This window comes from Triticum aestivum, chromosome 1A, assembly GCF_018294505.1.
Source record: "Triticum aestivum cultivar Chinese Spring chromosome 1A, IWGSC CS RefSeq v2.1, whole genome shotgun sequence".
NCBI classification, from domain to species: Eukaryota; Viridiplantae; Streptophyta; class Magnoliopsida; order Poales; family Poaceae; genus Triticum; species Triticum aestivum.
Genome location: NC_057794.1, coordinates 243,142,129 through 243,159,951, shown reverse-complemented (window position 1 = coordinate 243,159,951; position 17,823 = coordinate 243,142,129). Strand labels below are relative to the sequence as shown.

The 17,823-nt window shown below is 46.0% G+C and overlaps 1 protein-coding gene across 2 annotated transcripts; it reads right to left on the bottom strand.

The window, feature by feature from the left end:
- Positions 1–7,005: 7,005 nt before the first annotated feature.
- On the bottom strand, positions 7,006–15,011 carry LOC123044294 (protein GDAP2 homolog). Of its 2 annotated transcripts, none has more exons than XM_044466999.1 (14): positions 14,523–15,011; positions 14,360–14,437; positions 14,197–14,252; positions 10,921–11,040; positions 10,705–10,775; positions 10,271–10,364; positions 10,001–10,204; positions 9,181–9,435; positions 8,959–9,067; positions 8,152–8,219; positions 7,732–7,801; positions 7,576–7,650; positions 7,398–7,489; positions 7,006–7,309 (listed from the first exon to the last, which is right to left on the bottom strand). In XM_044466999.1, exons 1-14 carry the CDS (start codon positions 14,901–14,903, stop codon positions 7,228–7,230), a joined length of 1,755 nt encoding a protein of 584 aa, XP_044322934.1. In that variant the 5' UTR covers positions 14,904–15,011; the 3' UTR covers positions 7,006–7,227. The 2 variants fall into 2 exon arrangements, with proteins under 2 accessions (XP_044322934.1, XP_044322941.1); XM_044467006.1 differs by having other exon boundaries at positions 9,181–9,432.
- Positions 15,012–17,823: the final 2,812 nt, after the last annotated feature.

The following is a 17,823-nucleotide window of genomic DNA, read 5'->3' as shown; positions in this document are numbered from 1 at the left end:
CCGGATCATAAATCAAGCTAACACTGGAAACACTTATAATAAAAATATGTATGGGTATGAGGACTTATGCTTACAACCATATATTTGTGTCGGGACCAGAAGTAATATTCATTTATGCTCTGGAAGTCATACATCAAGATATACTTGTTACGTATCAAAGTGGGGGAAGTGTCAAAATTACGTCTTGAGCAGCACGTGTTCTGCATCAAGAGTCAGGTGTCCAACCGAAGGCCCTATCTGTCGCGTGGGGTTGTCTCGATAATAAAGATTGCAATTATCAGACTAAAGGGCACTTAATGACTACACTTCATGAATCCCCAAGGATAAGATCCGTGTTACTATACTAAACCTTTCTGCCACTGGTGTTCAGAATAACGGTTTACGGTCTCACTGCTCTTAGTCTCTCTGTGGCTCGTTCTCCATGATCATGGGTACCTGCAGGGATGAAGAATGCGAACGAGACAAGAGACAACTACAGAACAATTTTATGTTACACATACAAGAAGTTTATTAAGTGCTTCCATTGATCCCTCCAACAAATACATCGGGCTACAAGGCCCTTGCCCCAACCCATGACCTTGCCGAACTACTCACACATGGAGATCAGATCACTAAAAAAACACATATCTAAGAACACACCATGAAGATATAATGATTGATAATATGTCGTACAATACATGACTACAAGTATAACTAGATTACTGAGAACTATGGTGGTGATGAAGGTTGTGTCTATGGAGATGGGAAATGACAACGGCTACGGTTGATGGAGATGGCTATGGTGAGCATGACAAAAACTGGCTTGTTCTGCGATGTTCTGTTATTCATTTGGCATCGGCCCCTTCATAAAGATTATTTAGGTGGATTAGATGCCTCGGTGCCACACCATACGATTGCCGATACGAGCGGGTGCGATCATATGAAAGACTGCCTTTTGCTATGTTTACTCTTATGCATCTTTCACTTGATCTCCTCTATCTCCACTCTACTTCATTCCATGTATTGGCTAGTTTTCGTCCACAAATAGCCCATTTTCTGTGGAATATATATATATATATATATATATATATATATATATATATATATATATATATATATATTTTAAAAATGGATATTTGAAATCATTTGCATTCATTATTCATTAGTAGCTATATTGAAGCAAATATCTTGATTTAAACTCAGGTTAGAGGAGTGTAAAAATAAGACTCATCAACTCCTCTCATGGGCCACGACCCAATGCTCACTCGGGTGTTGCTACCCCGCTTGTTCGTTCTTCTTTTCTCATTTTTCTTCCGCTCATTTGTTGTTTAGTGGTAAAACTGGTTACAAGTTTTAAAACTAAAAAATGAGTATAGATATGGAAAAGTTGGTGAATTAGAAAAATGATGAATGTGTAAAAATGTTCATGAATTCAAAACATTATAAACAACAACAACAACAACAAAGCCTTTAGTCCCAAGCAAGTTGGGGTAGGTTAGAGGTGAAACCCATAAGATCTCACAACCAACTCATGGCTCTGGCACATGGATAGCAAGCTTCCACGCACCCCTGTCCATAGCTAGCTCTTTGTCGATACTCCAATCCTTCAGGTCTCTCTTAACGGACTCCTCCCATGTCAAAATCGGTCGACCCCGCCCTCTCTTGACATTCTCCGCACGCTTTAGCCGTCCGCTATGCACTGGAGCTTCTGGAGGCCTGCGCTGAATATGCTCAAACCATCTCAAACGATGTTGGACAAGCTTCTCCTCAATTGGTGCTACCCAAACTCCAAAACATTATAAAGAATTCAAAAAATAATCATGAATTTTTAAAATGTTCGCTAATTTATTAAAGGGCATTCATGAATTTGAAAAAGTTCGCATTTGAAAACATTTCATGAATTTAAAATAACAAGAATTTGAAAAAAGTTCATGCATATGGAAAAAGTGCTCCGAATTTTAAAACTCCCAAAATTTTAAAAATGTACATTTTTTAAGAATAAAATGAAAAATATAAAGTTCAGAAAAACTGAATAAGAAACTCGCCAAAAATAGAAGTAAAAATAGCTTGAAAAAAACAAGGAAACATTCTAGAAGGTTCCCAAAATCAAAAGGTGAGAGCAAGAAGAAGAGACAACAGAAGGTTATGTATTTTTTTTAGGGGAACAGAAGGTTATGTGCTGCAAAATAATAAGTAATGGGCCTAGCCCAACATCAAATATTGCCTTAAGTGGGGCGTGGCTATACTTCTGTTCTAGCGAGACCGAGGTTGGCCTCGCATTAAGCAGATCGTGAGTTGGATCGGCAGAGGCGCGCAAGAGGCCATAACTTCATTTTTTTCATGTTTTTTTTGGTTTTTCTTCCTTTTTCTACTTTCGAATATACTTCCAAATATTCTAAATGAATATACTACAAAGAACATTTTACATAAAATATTTCAACAAAAATGTTAACCAAATATTTTTTTAAATGTGTTTACAGAAAATGGTTCTCATGTATACTAAAAATGTATACAAAAAGTTCAGTGTGTGTGAAAGTTTTTGAACATGTATTTAAAAAAATAATCCAAGCATTTGAAAAAAATTAAACATGTATTTAAAAAATGTTAATCAAGCCTTTGAAAAATATTAAATGTGTATAGAAATATATTGACAATGTACTAAGAAATGTTAAACTTGTATTTGAAAGATGTTAATCAAGTATTTTAAAAATATTAAATATGTATAGAAAAAATGTTGACCAAGTATTGAAAAAATGTTAATATTGTTTTGGACAATGTTAATCAGGCATTTGAAAAATGTCAAACATGAATTATAAAAATGTGTTAAATATATATAAAAAATGTGGATAGAAAAACAGTGAAAACCGAGATAAAACAGAGGAAACCGATACCAAAAGAAAAACAAAGAAAAAAGAAAGAAAAGAAAAAACAGTGAAAACCGAGATAAAACAGAGGAAACCGATAACAAAAGAAAAACAAATAATAAAAGAAAGAAAAGAAAAAAAACAGTGAAAACCAATAAAGTATGAAGAAAATCGATAAAAAAATAGAAAGAATAAAACCGAATAACTAGTGGAGAAATCGGCTCTTTTCTCCGTCCAGTTGATCGCAACCTACTAGTTAAGAAGAATCTGTCCATGACCTGGTGGATTGCAGCGCGACCTAACATGCAGGAGACCACGGTTTGATTCTTGCTTCCTCTCTTTTCCTCTTTTCTATTTCATTTCAGTTCACCCTAATGGGCCAGCCCGTTACCGTGGACGCTTCAGGCTAGAGCTCCTTCTGTCTCGCTATAAGCGAGATATAGCTCATGCGCCTTATGTGCCAAATAACGGTTTCTTGCGGGAGCCACTAAATACCAGGGTCCAGCACCCACGCAAAAAAGGGTCTACCTAAGGGCACATAGTTAAGTTTACATGCACTGACTCATTAACATTGGTATGGGGCCATGGAGTTTTTCGATTTTGCACGTCTTTTCACATGCAACCCATGTTTGCGCAATACTAAGAAAGAGCCAGATCTTCAAAAGAAGAAAACATTCCCGGTGTCTATATATTGCTACAAACCAACGAACTTAAGGGAATAACTGAAATCAGGCGGCCGGCAGGGTCGCTTACTCGTGCAGCCACTCCCCTACGCAAGCCACGTGCTCTAGTCAGGCCCACTTGCCGCCCAACTTTTCTTACTTATCCTCTCACGCGTCTTCCACCCACCATCAAAGGGAGGGAGGGGGGGGGGATTGTGGCTACACGGGTGGTTGACCTGGAGATTCTGCGGTGTAGCCAGCATCGGCTTCTCTCCTCTATCTTCACAACCCCGCACCTCAAACCATGCAAGTGAAAACTCTGGTACCCTCAAAAAAAAGTGAAAACTCTGGTTGCCTCACAAAAGTTTGTAGTACGTAGCAAGTTATCCCTCGGTAATAAACGGAGGTATCAAACCGACGAGTTTAATGTGTCCTATAATGAGATTGTGGCTACACGGGTGGTTGACCTGGAGATTCTGCGGTGTAGCCAGCATCGGCTTCTCTCCTCTATCTTCACAACCCCGCACCTCAAACCATGCAAGTGAAAACTCTGGTACCCTCAAAAAAAAAAGTGAAAACTCTGGTTGCCTCACAAAAGTTTGTAGTACGTAGCAAGTTATCCCTCGGTAATAAACGGAGGTATCAAACCGACGAGTTTAATGTGTCCTATAATGAGTGAATTGCAGAAAACCACCACATTGAAGCGTCGTGTTACAGAAAAGACTTTTCTACAAATTTATGCCAGAAAAAACTGATTTTTATCCAAATCATTTGCAAAAACCACCTAACCTTCTGTTCGGGCATTTTAACCTCTATTACGACATGTGGGTCCCGTATTTGATGATGTGGCCCAACATTTCGTGGTAGACGACGTTAGATGAGGGATTTTCTGGATTTACAAATCAGTCCCTGTAGTTTTACAGGAACATCCTTCAATCAGAAAACAAAAAGCAATCAACTCCCTTCATGGATTTGGGCTGACACAGCAGCCGAGCAGAGCAGCAGAACTATTTGCCGCAGCACCTCCACCCAATCCTCCCGACCACCTCTTCCCAATCCACCTGACCACCTCCCGCCGCTGGCCACCCTCCCCCCAGCCTCACCCGCCGCCGCCACCCCCTCCCCCGGCCTGACGCGCGTCCTTGCGCCGTCGTCCACCCTCCCCCAGCGTCACCTGCCGCCGCCACGCCCTCCCCCGGCCTGACGCAACTCCTGGCGCCACCGGACCCCAGCACCACCTTGCGCCGTCGTCCACCCTCCCCCCAGCGTCACCTACCGCCGCCACGCCCTCCCCTGGCCTAACGAAACTCCTGGCGCCACCGGGAGGAGGCAGCCAAGGCGCAAGCAGGCGGGGGCAGCCGGGAGGTTGGTGCGAGCCCCGTCGTAGGTTGGTGGCGCGCGGGGATGCAGGGACTTGGCGGTGGTGCAAAGTGGGTCTCCGGCGGCGCCGCGAAGTAGGGCTCTGGCGCTGCAGCTCTGCCGAACTTGGCGGCGAGGAGGGCGCAGGCGTCCTGCAGCTCCGGCAGGTCGCCACACCAGGCGGCTGCGTAGACGAGCCCCGCCGCCGCTCCCGGATGACCTGCTCGCGGCGGACTAGCGCGAGGTCCGGTGGCCCAGCCGGAGCAGCTCTGCCGAACTTGGCGGTGAGGAGGGTGCAGGCGTCCTGCAGCTCCGGCAGGTCGCCACACCAAGCGGCTGCGTAGACGAGCCCCGCCGCCGCTCCCGGATGACTTGCTCGCGGCAGACTAGCGCGAGGTCCGGTGGCCCAGCCGGAGCAGCTGCTCCACGTCTCCGACATCGCTCTCTGGCGCACTTCGCCATGTCCCTGCATGCACGCCGCCGGCGACAACATCAGCTGGCGCGAGGAGGGAAGCTCGGTGACAATATGGATTGGGTAGGGGAGGGATTGGGAGGAAGGTTCTTTTTGGAAAAATACCAGTCTAACGGCATCTACCATGAAACGTTATGCCACGTCAGCAAATGCGGGATCCACATGTCATAAGAGAGGTTAAAATGCTCGAACAGAAAGTTAGGTGGTTTCTGCAAATGATTAGGACAAAATTCAGTGTTTTCTGGCACAAATTCGTAGAAGAGTCTTTTCTGCAACACGACGCTTCAATGTGGTGGTTTTCTGCAATTCACTCGTCCTATAATAATGGTAATGTTCTACAACACAAATAAACTTCATTTGTATCCCCAACAGTCTTGAAGGGTGTCAAGCTTGCTAGTTGCACAAGGCAATTAAAAGATACGGTGGTAGATTTTTTTTTGTATTTTTGTAATAAAATAAAAGTGCATGTAAAAGTTGTTGAAAGATGATTCTTATGTTAAAAATTGGACTAGGGTTCATAGTTTCACCAAGTGTAACTCTTCAATACATAAAGTGCGGTAAGTAACATAAACATGTGAAAGAGTGTACTATGAAATATTTTATGCTCATTGCAAATATATGAGATGTGTTGATTCTATATAGGTAGTGCCAGATACTATAGGCTGGTATCTTTAAACTCAATGAGGAAGAATGTAATAAAGTTTGTTTCTTATTGTGGCTGGCATGAAAGAAATAAAGAGTAAATAATGGTGACACTACGAGAACCATTCCTGAAATATCATCATCATCATCATCATCATCATCATCATCTATTATGTATCATTTACTTAATTTTATGTTGGCCAGGTCACACAAGAATGAACCAAACAAGAAGATGGAGCAAAAATGGAAGTCACCTCCTATTGGAACCCTGAAGATAAATACAGACATGTCATTTACTGAAGCAAATTTGCTATTAGAAATGACCAAGCCGTTCTGCTACAAATCATGATCTTTCAGCACTAGGCTCTTTATTCTAGGATGTTAAATTTCAAATGTGTGTGGGCTTAAATGCATGTGGGCTTAAATGTGGTAAGTGTTGAACATTGTAGTAGAGATTGTAACAAAGAGAGCCCATACTTTAGCTGCGCATGGTGGGCTTAAATATTGCAGGTGTTGAACACTGTAGTGGAGATTGTAAAAAAGTAGCGTGCACTTTAGCTGTGCATAGTGCCAGTACGGGAAGGGTTACATAGAAACCTGCCTGGGTCAATTCCCTGGATTTGTATCTTGCCGGCGATATGCACGTTAAGTTAATGGAATGCTTTATCTCAAAAAAAAAGTTCATGGAATGTTGTGTGCTCCTTTCAAAAAAAAAAAAGGCACACGATCTGGTTTCAATCCGACATTCAGTGTGCGACCGGCACGACACCAGATCGGTCAGCCCATCAACATCCTTTTCCCAATTTTAAATACGCTTCAGGCACACAAATACACAATTGTGACGAGACTGCAGAAAGACTGACACAATTTTAGCTTACTCCCTTGGATCCATAATAAGTGTCACAGTTTTGAACTAAGGTTGAACGACACAAATAAGGTTGAACTAAGCTTAGTTCAAAACTGGGTCACTTATGTTGGATAGGAGAGAGTAGCATATTTTATGCTACTAGACGAATGCCCGGTCTGGTGGAACTTAAACTGACGAGCACTGAGACGCCACTTTTATTCAGCTGTAGAAATTAACATATACAAACAATAATCCCCTTCCCTGAAGGCTGAGGAACGAATGAAAGGAATAGAACACCTAAATTCGATACAAAGGAAAACGAGAAATATCAACAAAGGAGTAATTATACAAAGACTTGCACAAGCAACAAGTATGAGCTTTGGACTGCATAAATGACATGAATCAGCCAGATGGTCTCTGATAGATATGTTTTGTTCTTGGGTCCACAATCATGCCCCTACCACCATTCACCTCCAAATCATGCCTGTAGGATTAAACTCATAAGTACACAATCTCTTCTAGTTCCCTGCAAACGTCCTAAAAGTTGGAAGGATTTGCGTAAGGCTACTTACTGAAATACAAAATCTGGGATAGTTAATTGTTCGCGTGGTACATATCTGAACAATTGCACCAGCCTGTCAACATACACAACTTTCTTCCATACCTAATCAAAAAAAGAGGATGACAAACCTTAAGCAACACCTTATACGATTAAAAAGGAATATCAGTACGGTGTGAACTGGGAGGTACCTCTCCATCAATCAAAAGCTGCATCCCCAGAATAGCTGTTCTCAACCCCAAGGTTGGGTGGAGTATATAAATCCCCTGATAGAGTGAAAATTGTCAGAAGACCTAACTTATTAAGAGATAAATATGTTACATAGTGAGCACAACGAAGATACCGACATGAAGGTTTCGCTGGTGTTTCCGACCTAATATTTGTTGTATCCGTTTCATGAATCCTAAATCTGGTTGCCTGGAAATGGATTAAGAAAACTCCTTACATCACAGCACGGATGGGTTAAGAGTAAGAACGAATATCAAATTTTAATCAGTCTACGGTGAATGTTTAGCAGCAGAAATGGTCTACTTGACCCCCACTAGTTTGTACTCCCTCTGTCCCATAATATAAGAGCGTTTTTTACACTAGTGTAGTGTCAAAAACGTTCTTATATTATGGGACGGAGGGAGTGGCTGTGATAACATAACTCCATGAGGTTATAAACCAGATAAATAACCAGCCCATTAACCTTTGGAATAGGTCAGGTTGTCCCGGCTCCAAACCTCAGGGGATCAAGTAGACATTTCTTTGTATCAAACACTTACGGTTGTAATGATGCTGCCGAGTGGAGATAGACAATAGTATATGGCTTCTGAATCAAAGGTTCAAACTCCTGCAAAGAGGAAGGATGTTACTTTTAGATTGAAGCTAATTCACCTTTTATGCCTTATTTTGGTTCTCTTTTCTATGGTTGGCAAAATAAAAGACATAATAATAAAATAAAGATCATGAATTATGTACTAGGAGAAAACCACAGAAAATCTTAGGAAGCATATACATAACTTCTGCAATATAATACTACCTCCGTACCAAAATATAAGACGTTTTGGTAGGCTATTTGGTACAGAGGTAATATTAAACAAGTACTCCCTGTAGACCCATCCAAACATTCTTGGTGCCTTTTCTGTATGTTTTCTTGTTTTCATATATATTTGTGCAGAATCATCTCACAGTTTCGTAAATTCATTATACCAAGACTTTAAAACAACAGAATTACTTGGATTGATTGCCTTCATGTGAGTTTGAAATTTAAACCAGACATTTTGGAGCATCATTCTTGCGTGCTTGCTGCCAATGCAAATGTACAACCAGATATGAAAAGCATAAAATACACTAGAAACTAGATATTACATTTAAGAAATACAGAGAGCACAGCAAACCCTATACTTTGGCTAAGCTAACTTCCTAGCCCTACCTTCACAAACAATATCATTCAAGTATCTGCAAACAACAGCAGTCCAGGACTTGAGGACATATGCAAGAAGATAATTTGGCATTGGTACATGACACAACACATGAACTGTGGCTGCAGAAGTTCTGTTAGGCAACATTTATTTCAATTGTATGATTACCTTCACTACATGTAGAACAAACCGTTCAAGATCCAGGCAGCGGAGAAGAAAGTGCGCACCAACAACAACCATAACTGGGCGCCCTTCACTATCAACTCCGCCACGATAACTGCAATTGTAGAGAGCATCAGACTGCAGGCAACAAAACAGTCTGAAGAAAAAGTAATCATATGCACACTGCAAGAAGTAAAATAACCCCTTGTTATAACATCAGTTGCATACATTATTTTCATCTCAGCAATCTCTGAAAGATTAAGGGAATTTGCTTTCGCAAGGTATCGTGAATGAAGTGAATATTCCTCAGCAGCAGACAATGGAGGGAAACCTATATCACCATATCCAAGCAACCTAGCATAATTAAATCCCTTTTGAGCTTGAGAAGATTTTTCCCACTGCTCCTTGCGCCGCAGATCCGGGTCTTTAATTAATGACATAAATGAAGGGTCCAAATATGAATCCAGTTTGAATGTACTCCTGCTGAATAAATCAGATAAAATTAATTTAACAGTGCTGTGATTAGACAATGTCCTTTTGAAGATAGGTTATAATATGTAATCCAAGGGGGAAAAAGGCGCTTGCATAAATTGTGCGTTTTTCCACATACCTAGCGCCTGGCTCGCTTAGGAATTGCCTGCGCGCATAGGCGTTCCATACGGACAATGTAATCAATAAAATAGACATTGCAGTCATCTTTATGATAAAGTAAGAAGGTAAATAACCCAGAACTGACTAATTCAAGGTGGAAAAAATCCAGTACGAGAAAAAAGAGCAATGTCTCATCCATATGAAGGACTACACTAAAGATAGTTTTTCAATAAAAAAAAAGGCAAGTCAAAGTAAGATGAATAGGTCAATTTTAGGCTGCCTAAGACCAACAATGATGCATAATGCCCTAAGTTATGAATCAGCATCAGCACATAGATAGCATTCAGAATTTCAGATTACCACATATCAACTGCAAATCTATCAATTGCATACAGCGTATGTGTATTTCTACCAGTGATTGAAGAGTCTAGGAAGATGTTAAACTTCTAACATTCACCTTGATGCCAATCCAGACTCAAGAGGAAGATCAAGAGGAGCTGTAGCCACTGTTCTATCTGCTGCACCAGCAGGCAATGGTCTTATTCTTATTTTCCTTTCATCTATTACAGTTTCACCATTCTCATCCCCGACATCAGCTGGAAGTTTTGATACCGCAGTCTCTTCCTCTTGCTTGTCCCGAGGGAAATATAGCGGAAGCAATCTACATAATGCTTACCGTTAGCAAATGCAAGAAAAAATAAAATAAATTTTGGGCTTCAGCAAGTACCTTTTGTATATCTCTGTATCAGATGATGATGTAATACAAAAAATAAGACCAGCTATCTTGCCTTTCTGTTTCTCCAGAAAACGTCTAACAGTCCCTGAAGAATAAAGTGAGTTTGTGCAGAATAAACCCAAAAGATATAAAATATTTGCAGAGTGACTACGGTACAATCATTTCTTTGAGCAATTCACAAATAAGTTCTTTCACTTTCTGCCACTCATCATTTCACCTCCACGTGGAAAAAAGAAGTGGGAACAATATATGAAGTGAAAATCGGTTGAAAACTTCTTTTTAGTATAAAATATTTTCTTGCATAGTACTCCCTCTGTTCCATAATACTTGTCATGCCACGACAAGTATTATGTAATGGAACGGGGGGAGTAACAAATATAAGTAATAAATACCAAAAGTAAAGAGAACAGAATGAAAGAACTCACGTATTGCCACATGGGCAGCTGGTTCACGAGGATAGTTTTTAGCTTCCGTGTATATGCAACCCATTGCGATGCTAACGAAATGAAATGAATAAGTAACAAGATGTGTCAATTTCAGATTGCATAGCTTAAAACACCTGAGATCACTTGTTAAGTGAGAAACAATAACAACATCTAACGATGAAATCTTTCATTTTGGCCCACAAATGCGGCAAGTACCTTTCAAGGCCGTTCTCAATGAGTAGTTCCAAACATGACCGGTAGCAATGACTAAGTGCATTTTCCGCAGCTGTGTGATATTTGACAGCATATTTGGGTCCCACTGTATGGATGACCTTCCTGCATAATCAATTGACATATACATTTCAGTATAAGCAACAATACATACATTTTTCAATCAGTAATGATGAAATGGATCAGGATGATTTTCCAAGTATCAAACAAGAATACTCAAATTAGTAACACCTTTCCCATAAATTGCATATTTCCCATAACTAGGATTCGTTCCAAACTCCATAGTAGATTTCAACTTTTCGGGTTATGTGAGTTCAACAACAACGCTTATCATAAAAACTTCGTCATATAAAGCTGATGACTGACAGTCAATGAACTCCAATATAGAGATACCACCTACAAGCATCTACAACCGCAACTCGCAAATGTGACCCCCTATACATCTGCGGAGGGGCCCAGACACGTCCGCGGACAGCGCCCGGTCACCCCTCAAATGTCTGCATCCACAGCCGTGCCCCTAATTCCAAAACCCTCAATTCCATACAATCCTCATGCAACGTTAAAAACAACATATGTAGTTCATCTATATCAACACACATAGCATAGGGGATTTCTCATACATGCCATCGAACTACCAAAAATTGGCATGTTCTACTAGCTATGAAATATGGCTATGGAGGAAGTTGACCCACAGCCGCCCTTGCCCTTGCCATCTTCATCGAGGAAGCAGCGGTCGAAGACGCAATATGGCGAGCCGGATCCGCTCACTGTCGGGGCTGTTAGATGCGTCACCGGCCTCCTCCTCTTTGGGGGGCAGTCCCGCAAGGGCACAGACTACCCGGGTTTGCTCCAGTGCGAGGGCACGCGCCGTCCAGGCTTGTCGTTTCGTCGAGGAAGCAGCGGTCGAAGACGCAATATGGCAAGCCGGATCCGCTCACCGTCGGGGCTGTCAGATGCGTCACCGGCCTCCTCCTCTTTGGGGGGCAGTCCGGCGAGGGCACAGACTACCCGGGTTTGCTCTAGTGTGAGGGCACGCGCCATCCAGGCTTGTCGCTTCGCTAGGATGGGGGAACGGAAGGCGGTGCCCTCCGCACTATTGTCCTCCATGGCATGCGACAGCCTTCGCAGTGCGTGGCGCAACTTCTCCCTCACACGGCGGGCACGCCGCTCCTCGACGCATCCGTGGTCGTGACGTCTGGCGGCATTAACCTCGGAGTCGGAGCCCGACGTCGTAGGGATGAGGCTCCACCGAAGGGGTTGCGCTGCAAGCCCTGTGCCGTTCGGTTGGGCGCGCCGGTACCTCCAGCTGCTGCTCGCCACCTCCGATTCCCCTGCGGTCACGCACCTTGAGCCGCCGGACCCAAGCCCACTTGCGCACCACTGACGCAGGATTCCCGCCAGAGCGATTCCGACAACGAAGCTTGGGTTTCCTCCCGGAATCGACAGGCCGGATGGCTAACTCCTTGTCTCCGCATGGGGCGAAGGCCTAGTCGACGGATCCAGAGTTGCCGGACTCGCGTCCAACCCCTAGGCCTAGCGACCCGCGTCGTCATCCCCCTAGGGCGACTCGGGTGGCCAAAAACCTAGCCGCCGCCGCCGCAAACTCCCTCCTCTCCTCCCTCCTCTCCTCCCTCCGCCGCCGCCTTAGCCCGGGGGCCGACGGCGGTGGCGGGGGATCTCCTCTCTCGCGCGTCCCCGGGGTGGGGCGGACCCCAAGGCGTGTGGTGGCGCGACCGATCTGGGATCTGCGGCGCGGCGGATGGCGGCAGGCGACGGCTTGGCGCGGCGGGTCAGGGCTGTAGGCGCTGCGGATGGCCCTTCGGGCGACGGCGGCGGCTGCAGTTGGCGGCGGCCGGCTTGGCTGCGGTGGCGTGCATGTTGTCCTCAGATCGGCGGCGGCGGCGGCGTGAAGGGCCTGGTAGTCTCGTTGGCGGCACCTCCGATCAAATCTGTTCTGACCGGTGAAGCCGGCGGTGGTGGTCATCTCTTCCGTCAGAGGTGGTCGGCCTGAGGCTGGGTGTTCGGATCTCGGGATCCGTCATCTGGCACCAGCTGCGAGTCGGGGAGACGTAGTTGCCGGTGAAACCGAGCCGACGGCGGGCGATGGCGGCATTCCACGTCGTTACCTTGATGAAGGCATCGTCATGTGACTTCCGTCGACCCACTCGTATTGCTTCGGGGGAAACCCGAGGATCTGGTGTTCCAGACCGGACGATGGCGGCACTGCGGTGTCGTTTCTCTCTTGGGAGCGTCGTTTTGTGGGGCAGCGCTGGAAGTCAGAGGCAGGAGGTCGAGCGGCTTCGTCTTGCACGGAGCTTCGGTGGAGATGTCAAGTTATGCCTGACCGACAGGTGCTACGCTTGGTCATGCCTGGTCGGCAGGTGCTACGCACGACAGATCCTCCAAGGGCTTCAAGCTGCGTCGGCTGGTGGTACGTGGCAGCGTGGCGCTGAGGTGTATCAGTGGCGACCGCGACGTGTACAGCTGTTTGCACGCAGGGAGGAGGTGCCGTTGGGCGCCGTGGTGGCGTCGACGATAGCTGGACCGAGCAAGGTTGATGCATCAGTGCAGTTCTGAAGATGGAGCGGTGGCAGTTGGCGGCGGCGGCCTCTGAGAGCACGCCGGGCCAATGTGTGCCCTAGACCCGGCAAGTGGCTAGGTTGGGGTCTCAGGTCTTAGATGTTAGGCTTGGTTGCGATGTCTGTTTGGTATTAGGCCCAGGCTATATGCGCCCCTTCATCAACTGGATAGATGTAGCGACAGTTTGTTGCTTAGACGGCGGCTTTAGTCTTATTGTTGGATGACTTTGTAAGGTCTTGTGAGAATAATTAATAGAGTGGCCGTATACATCGCCCAAATGCAAAGGCCAGGGGTCATCCTCCTTTTATAAAAAAAAAAGAGTTGCCGGACTCAGATCCGCTGCCCGCCATGCTGGAGAAGGCCAGAGATCGCCAGAGAGGAGCTAGGGGACAGAACGGAGCAGACTGGAGTGGCTAGGGTTTGGTCCGACGTGGTTGCCGGACAGCCCACCGCCCGTGAGTCATAGCTCTGGTAGATCAGAATCAATTTCTTTGACTTTATCATAAGGACTAGCAGACCACAAGTCTTATCGTGAAACAAAAAACTACACAGATGTTGTAACTAAGTAACTTCATGCTTCAACAGTATTTCGCACAGGACATATGTTCCATTTTCTACTAAAAAAGGAAACTACATTCATTTTCCACGTGGAAAACTGAGACGGAGTCACTAAATGCCTACCTCGCAGGAAGATCGTATGCATTGGTCATCTTTGCCATCCCAGTTCGGCACCCTCCCTGCAAAACGTCAAGCAGTAAAAACATGTCACTTCACAATCTCCAGTGATTGAACAAATTCCCCCCCCTAAAATTGTACTGCCCAGTCCTGACATCCAAAACCGTACCAAGGTGGCGCATTCCTCCGCGAGCCCAGAACCCGCTGCAGCGTGAAGCCCGGGACTACTGTGCGCCTCGTCCAAGCTCTGCACGAACCGAAGAATCACGAGCTTAGCACCGCAGTTCCAGCATTCTCCAATGCCCAGCGAGACATAAGAAGAGAATCGCAACCTCGTTGGTGGAGTTGACGACGGCGTCGACCTCCATGTTCCAGGGGTGTCCCCGCCAGAGGTAGATCCTGGAGTTGATCTCGTGGTCCACGGGGAAGCGCGAGGCGCTCGCGCAGCCACCACCGGCGGCGCCGCCGTCGTCGCCGGTGAGCGGGTCGGAGAAGGAGAGGAAGGTGGACGCTGCGGGCTCGGATCCGCCGTCCGCGGCTTCGGCGGTAGCGGACGAGGAGGACGGCGTGTACAGGCGCTGGTCGGGGTCGCTCCAGCGCGGCACCTGGTCGAGCGTCACCGCAGGCTCGACGCCGCCGACGCCTGGCTCCATGGCGGCCGCAGTGGAGGCAGCTCCGGAGGCCGTGGCCGCCGCCGGCGAGCGGTGCTGCATGGAGGCGGAGACGGGCGGGCGAAAGGTAGTATAGCCGGGCGCTGGCGTGAGGCCGAGCGGCCGTTAAGAGGCCGACGCGAGACGGAAGGGGCCAAAGGAAGGCGGAGGAGATCGATAGAGACGACGAGAAAAAAACAAAAGCGTCTTCTGGACAATGACGTGTGGGTCTGTGGACCTGTGGGCCCTTTCACGTCAGAGACACGCAGCATGGTTTGTGGGGGCACGACGCGTGTGGGCGTAGCCGACGTGATACAGCTCGGACGGCAGGGAGCCGTGCTGGACTGGGCTAGCACTCCCGCTGGCTTGCTCGCCTGGTGACTCGTGTGGCACGTCCACCTGGTGATGAGATGACGTGTAACTCAGCTCGGATCGGGATCTCGCGGCTGGTGCGGTCAAGCACCAGTTGGGGACTCGAGTCCAGCCGCTGCTGTGGCGCAGGAGAAGGAAGGTTCGGATGGAGGAACTTGGGTGGAGCCCGGGCGTGAGGACAACTCAGGCAAGTCCGGAGCAGCATGGGCCTCCGCAACTGCAGGATCTGTCCGCAATTCTTTGGATCGAATCAACCACAGTTCTTCATCATTCGATGTGATCATCTCATCTCCGAGCTGAGCTAGATGGTCCGCTAAGCCACGACAAGAGCAGTGCATGACCATCGTTGTCTTTCGTGACTAAAATTTAGTGAAGGGGTGAGTATTTCAGAACATGTGGGTACTCAAAGTTCAGCATCACTGTTTAGGAAGTTCACATCCAAGCCACTCCAAAGATTTTGAGAACTTACGCACTCGGTGCTAGTTTTTGCTTCGGCACAGAGGCGGCCATGGTGGCTGCCCTTGTGGTGGTGCCGACGCTCCTGTGTGACATCTCCGTTTGGGATTATTTTATGGAGAAATTGTTCAAGCCGGATGTCCAAATCTCGCAAAGCCCTCCATGCTTGTTGATAGGATGTCGGAATCCGTATGTCCGAACTGCTCCATGGACATATAAGACTTCTGTTGGATGACAAAAGTGATTCGGACACTGCAGTCTAAACTTAGGTTTAAGGGTCCGCTTTACAGATGTCCTAAGTGACCGCATTCTAGAAATTACCGTAATCAAAGATGATCTAATTAAGTTCTAGACCGTGTATTCTACATGCCTAAAAAGTTTATCCTCGCTATCTTATTTATCTTAGCAACTAGCATGCAGCTTATCTATCTCATCACATATGCCTCAGGCTGATTGTAATGGGAAGTATCATATACTAGTATCATGCATATGATACTATGATACTAGTCTATAATACTACATCCCTAAGGCTAGTCATAGTGGGAGTAACTTAGATAGTAACATAGCGCATCTCGAGAATTTTTTGCTTATGTGGCAAGTAGTTAATGAGAAGTAGTAACATAATATGTTACTGTAATATAGCGTTTTCCAAGACAATATGAGCCTACAAGCTATTAAATGAGGCCACATATGACATTAGTACTATGTTATTTTGCACTATGAAGGTACTAACTTAGAGTCTTGCATATGACACTAGTCTAAGTTACTCCCCACTATGACCAGCCTAATGCATAGTATCATAAGTTGGTATCATAGAGGACTACATTTATTGCCATGCATGACACAAAGTAACACATCATTTAATATGATACGATATCATGATATGGTACTCAAGCCTCTCTTTCCTTATTTAATTATATGTCACTTCATCAAACTTGCTTAGTTGGCATGTATGATATTACCTATAATACTCCCATTGCGGGCAGCCTCATATATGTCATCTTCTATTTAAATGCAATGCATGTGCAAATTATCCACATCATTAATCACATGCAACCAATCAACGTACCACTTTTTAATTTCTACCACATGCACATCATCCACATCATCAGGTGTCATGCAAACATTCAACTTTTCACTTTCCACCACTTGCAAGCCCGCCACATTATTAATTTTATTTTATTTTTCAACAATAAATAAATTAAACTTGAATGTCACAAGACAGTATAAGATGCATTTACCAACCATTTACCTCTTGGTTGAATATGGTGCGTCACTACTCTATATGTTCAAAAAAAAAATTATAAACTCATCGCTGAAAACTCCTGTAGCAACATGCTGGCGTTGTCTAGTTAATATAGTATGTAAGTCATCCATATTAAAATGAGACAAATTTTAGTGTGACCATATTTCCAAGGTTGGGGTCTATTAAAATGAGACAAATTTTAGTGTGATCATATTTCCAAGGTTGGGGTCTAACAGATGGAATAATCCACAAACCTTGTGGATGAACCTAATAAATTAGAGCATCTCCAGCCGCGCCCCCAACAGCCCTCCTCAGGTCACTTTTTCGGTGTCGGCGCTGAAAAATGGACCAGTCGCGTCTCAAGAGTCCGTTTTTCGTCGGATTGGGCCGAAATTGACGTCGGCGTACCCAACTCGAACCCGACGCGCTGGGGGTCGCCTTGGGGTGCCGGACGGACCGTTTTTGGCGCGAACTGTGATGGGCCCGCCCTGTCAGCGACGTGCCGCTTCGTCGTCCACATCGCCTCGTTTCCCGCGGAAATCAATGCCAAAGCTGTCGTGTTGCCGCGCCGTCGCCTCCATTGATGCCGCGCCTGCCGCGATGCAGCGCGCCGGTCAGCATGCCCATTGATGCCGCGCAGTGAAGCGTCGCGTCGCCCGGCGCCACGGCCGCCCGCCACGCGTCGCCTGGCATGCGCCTCCCACCGCCCGAGCTTCGGCTATAAAAGCCGCCCGCCTCGCCGGTGAACGCCACACCGCAGCACATCGCCTCCCCCCCCCGCTCGCACACTCCACTCCCCCTGCCGACGAGCAATGGCAGCACGGTACCCAGGCGGTTCCGCAGCGAAGAACGGATTCGGTCGCCGCCACCTCCACGAGTGGGAGGCGCGCCTCCTTTTTGAGGCCGACT

What these genes read in the sequence shown, in the direction of transcription:
- LOC123044294 (XM_044466999.1), bottom strand. Translation starts at nt 14,903, where the DNA reads ATGCAGCACCGCTCGCCGGCGGCGGCCACGGCCTCCGGAGCTGCCTCC. An exon ending in TCGTCAACTCCACCAACGAG is followed by an intron (nt 14,438 to 14,522) that starts GTTGCGATTCTC and finishes CGGTTCGTGCAG; the next exon opens with AGCTTGGACGAGGCGCACAG. An exon ending in CGGAGGAATGCGCCACCTTG is followed by an intron (nt 14,253 to 14,359) that starts GTACGGTTTTGG and finishes GACGTTTTGCAG; the next exon opens with GGAGGGTGCCGAACTGGGAT.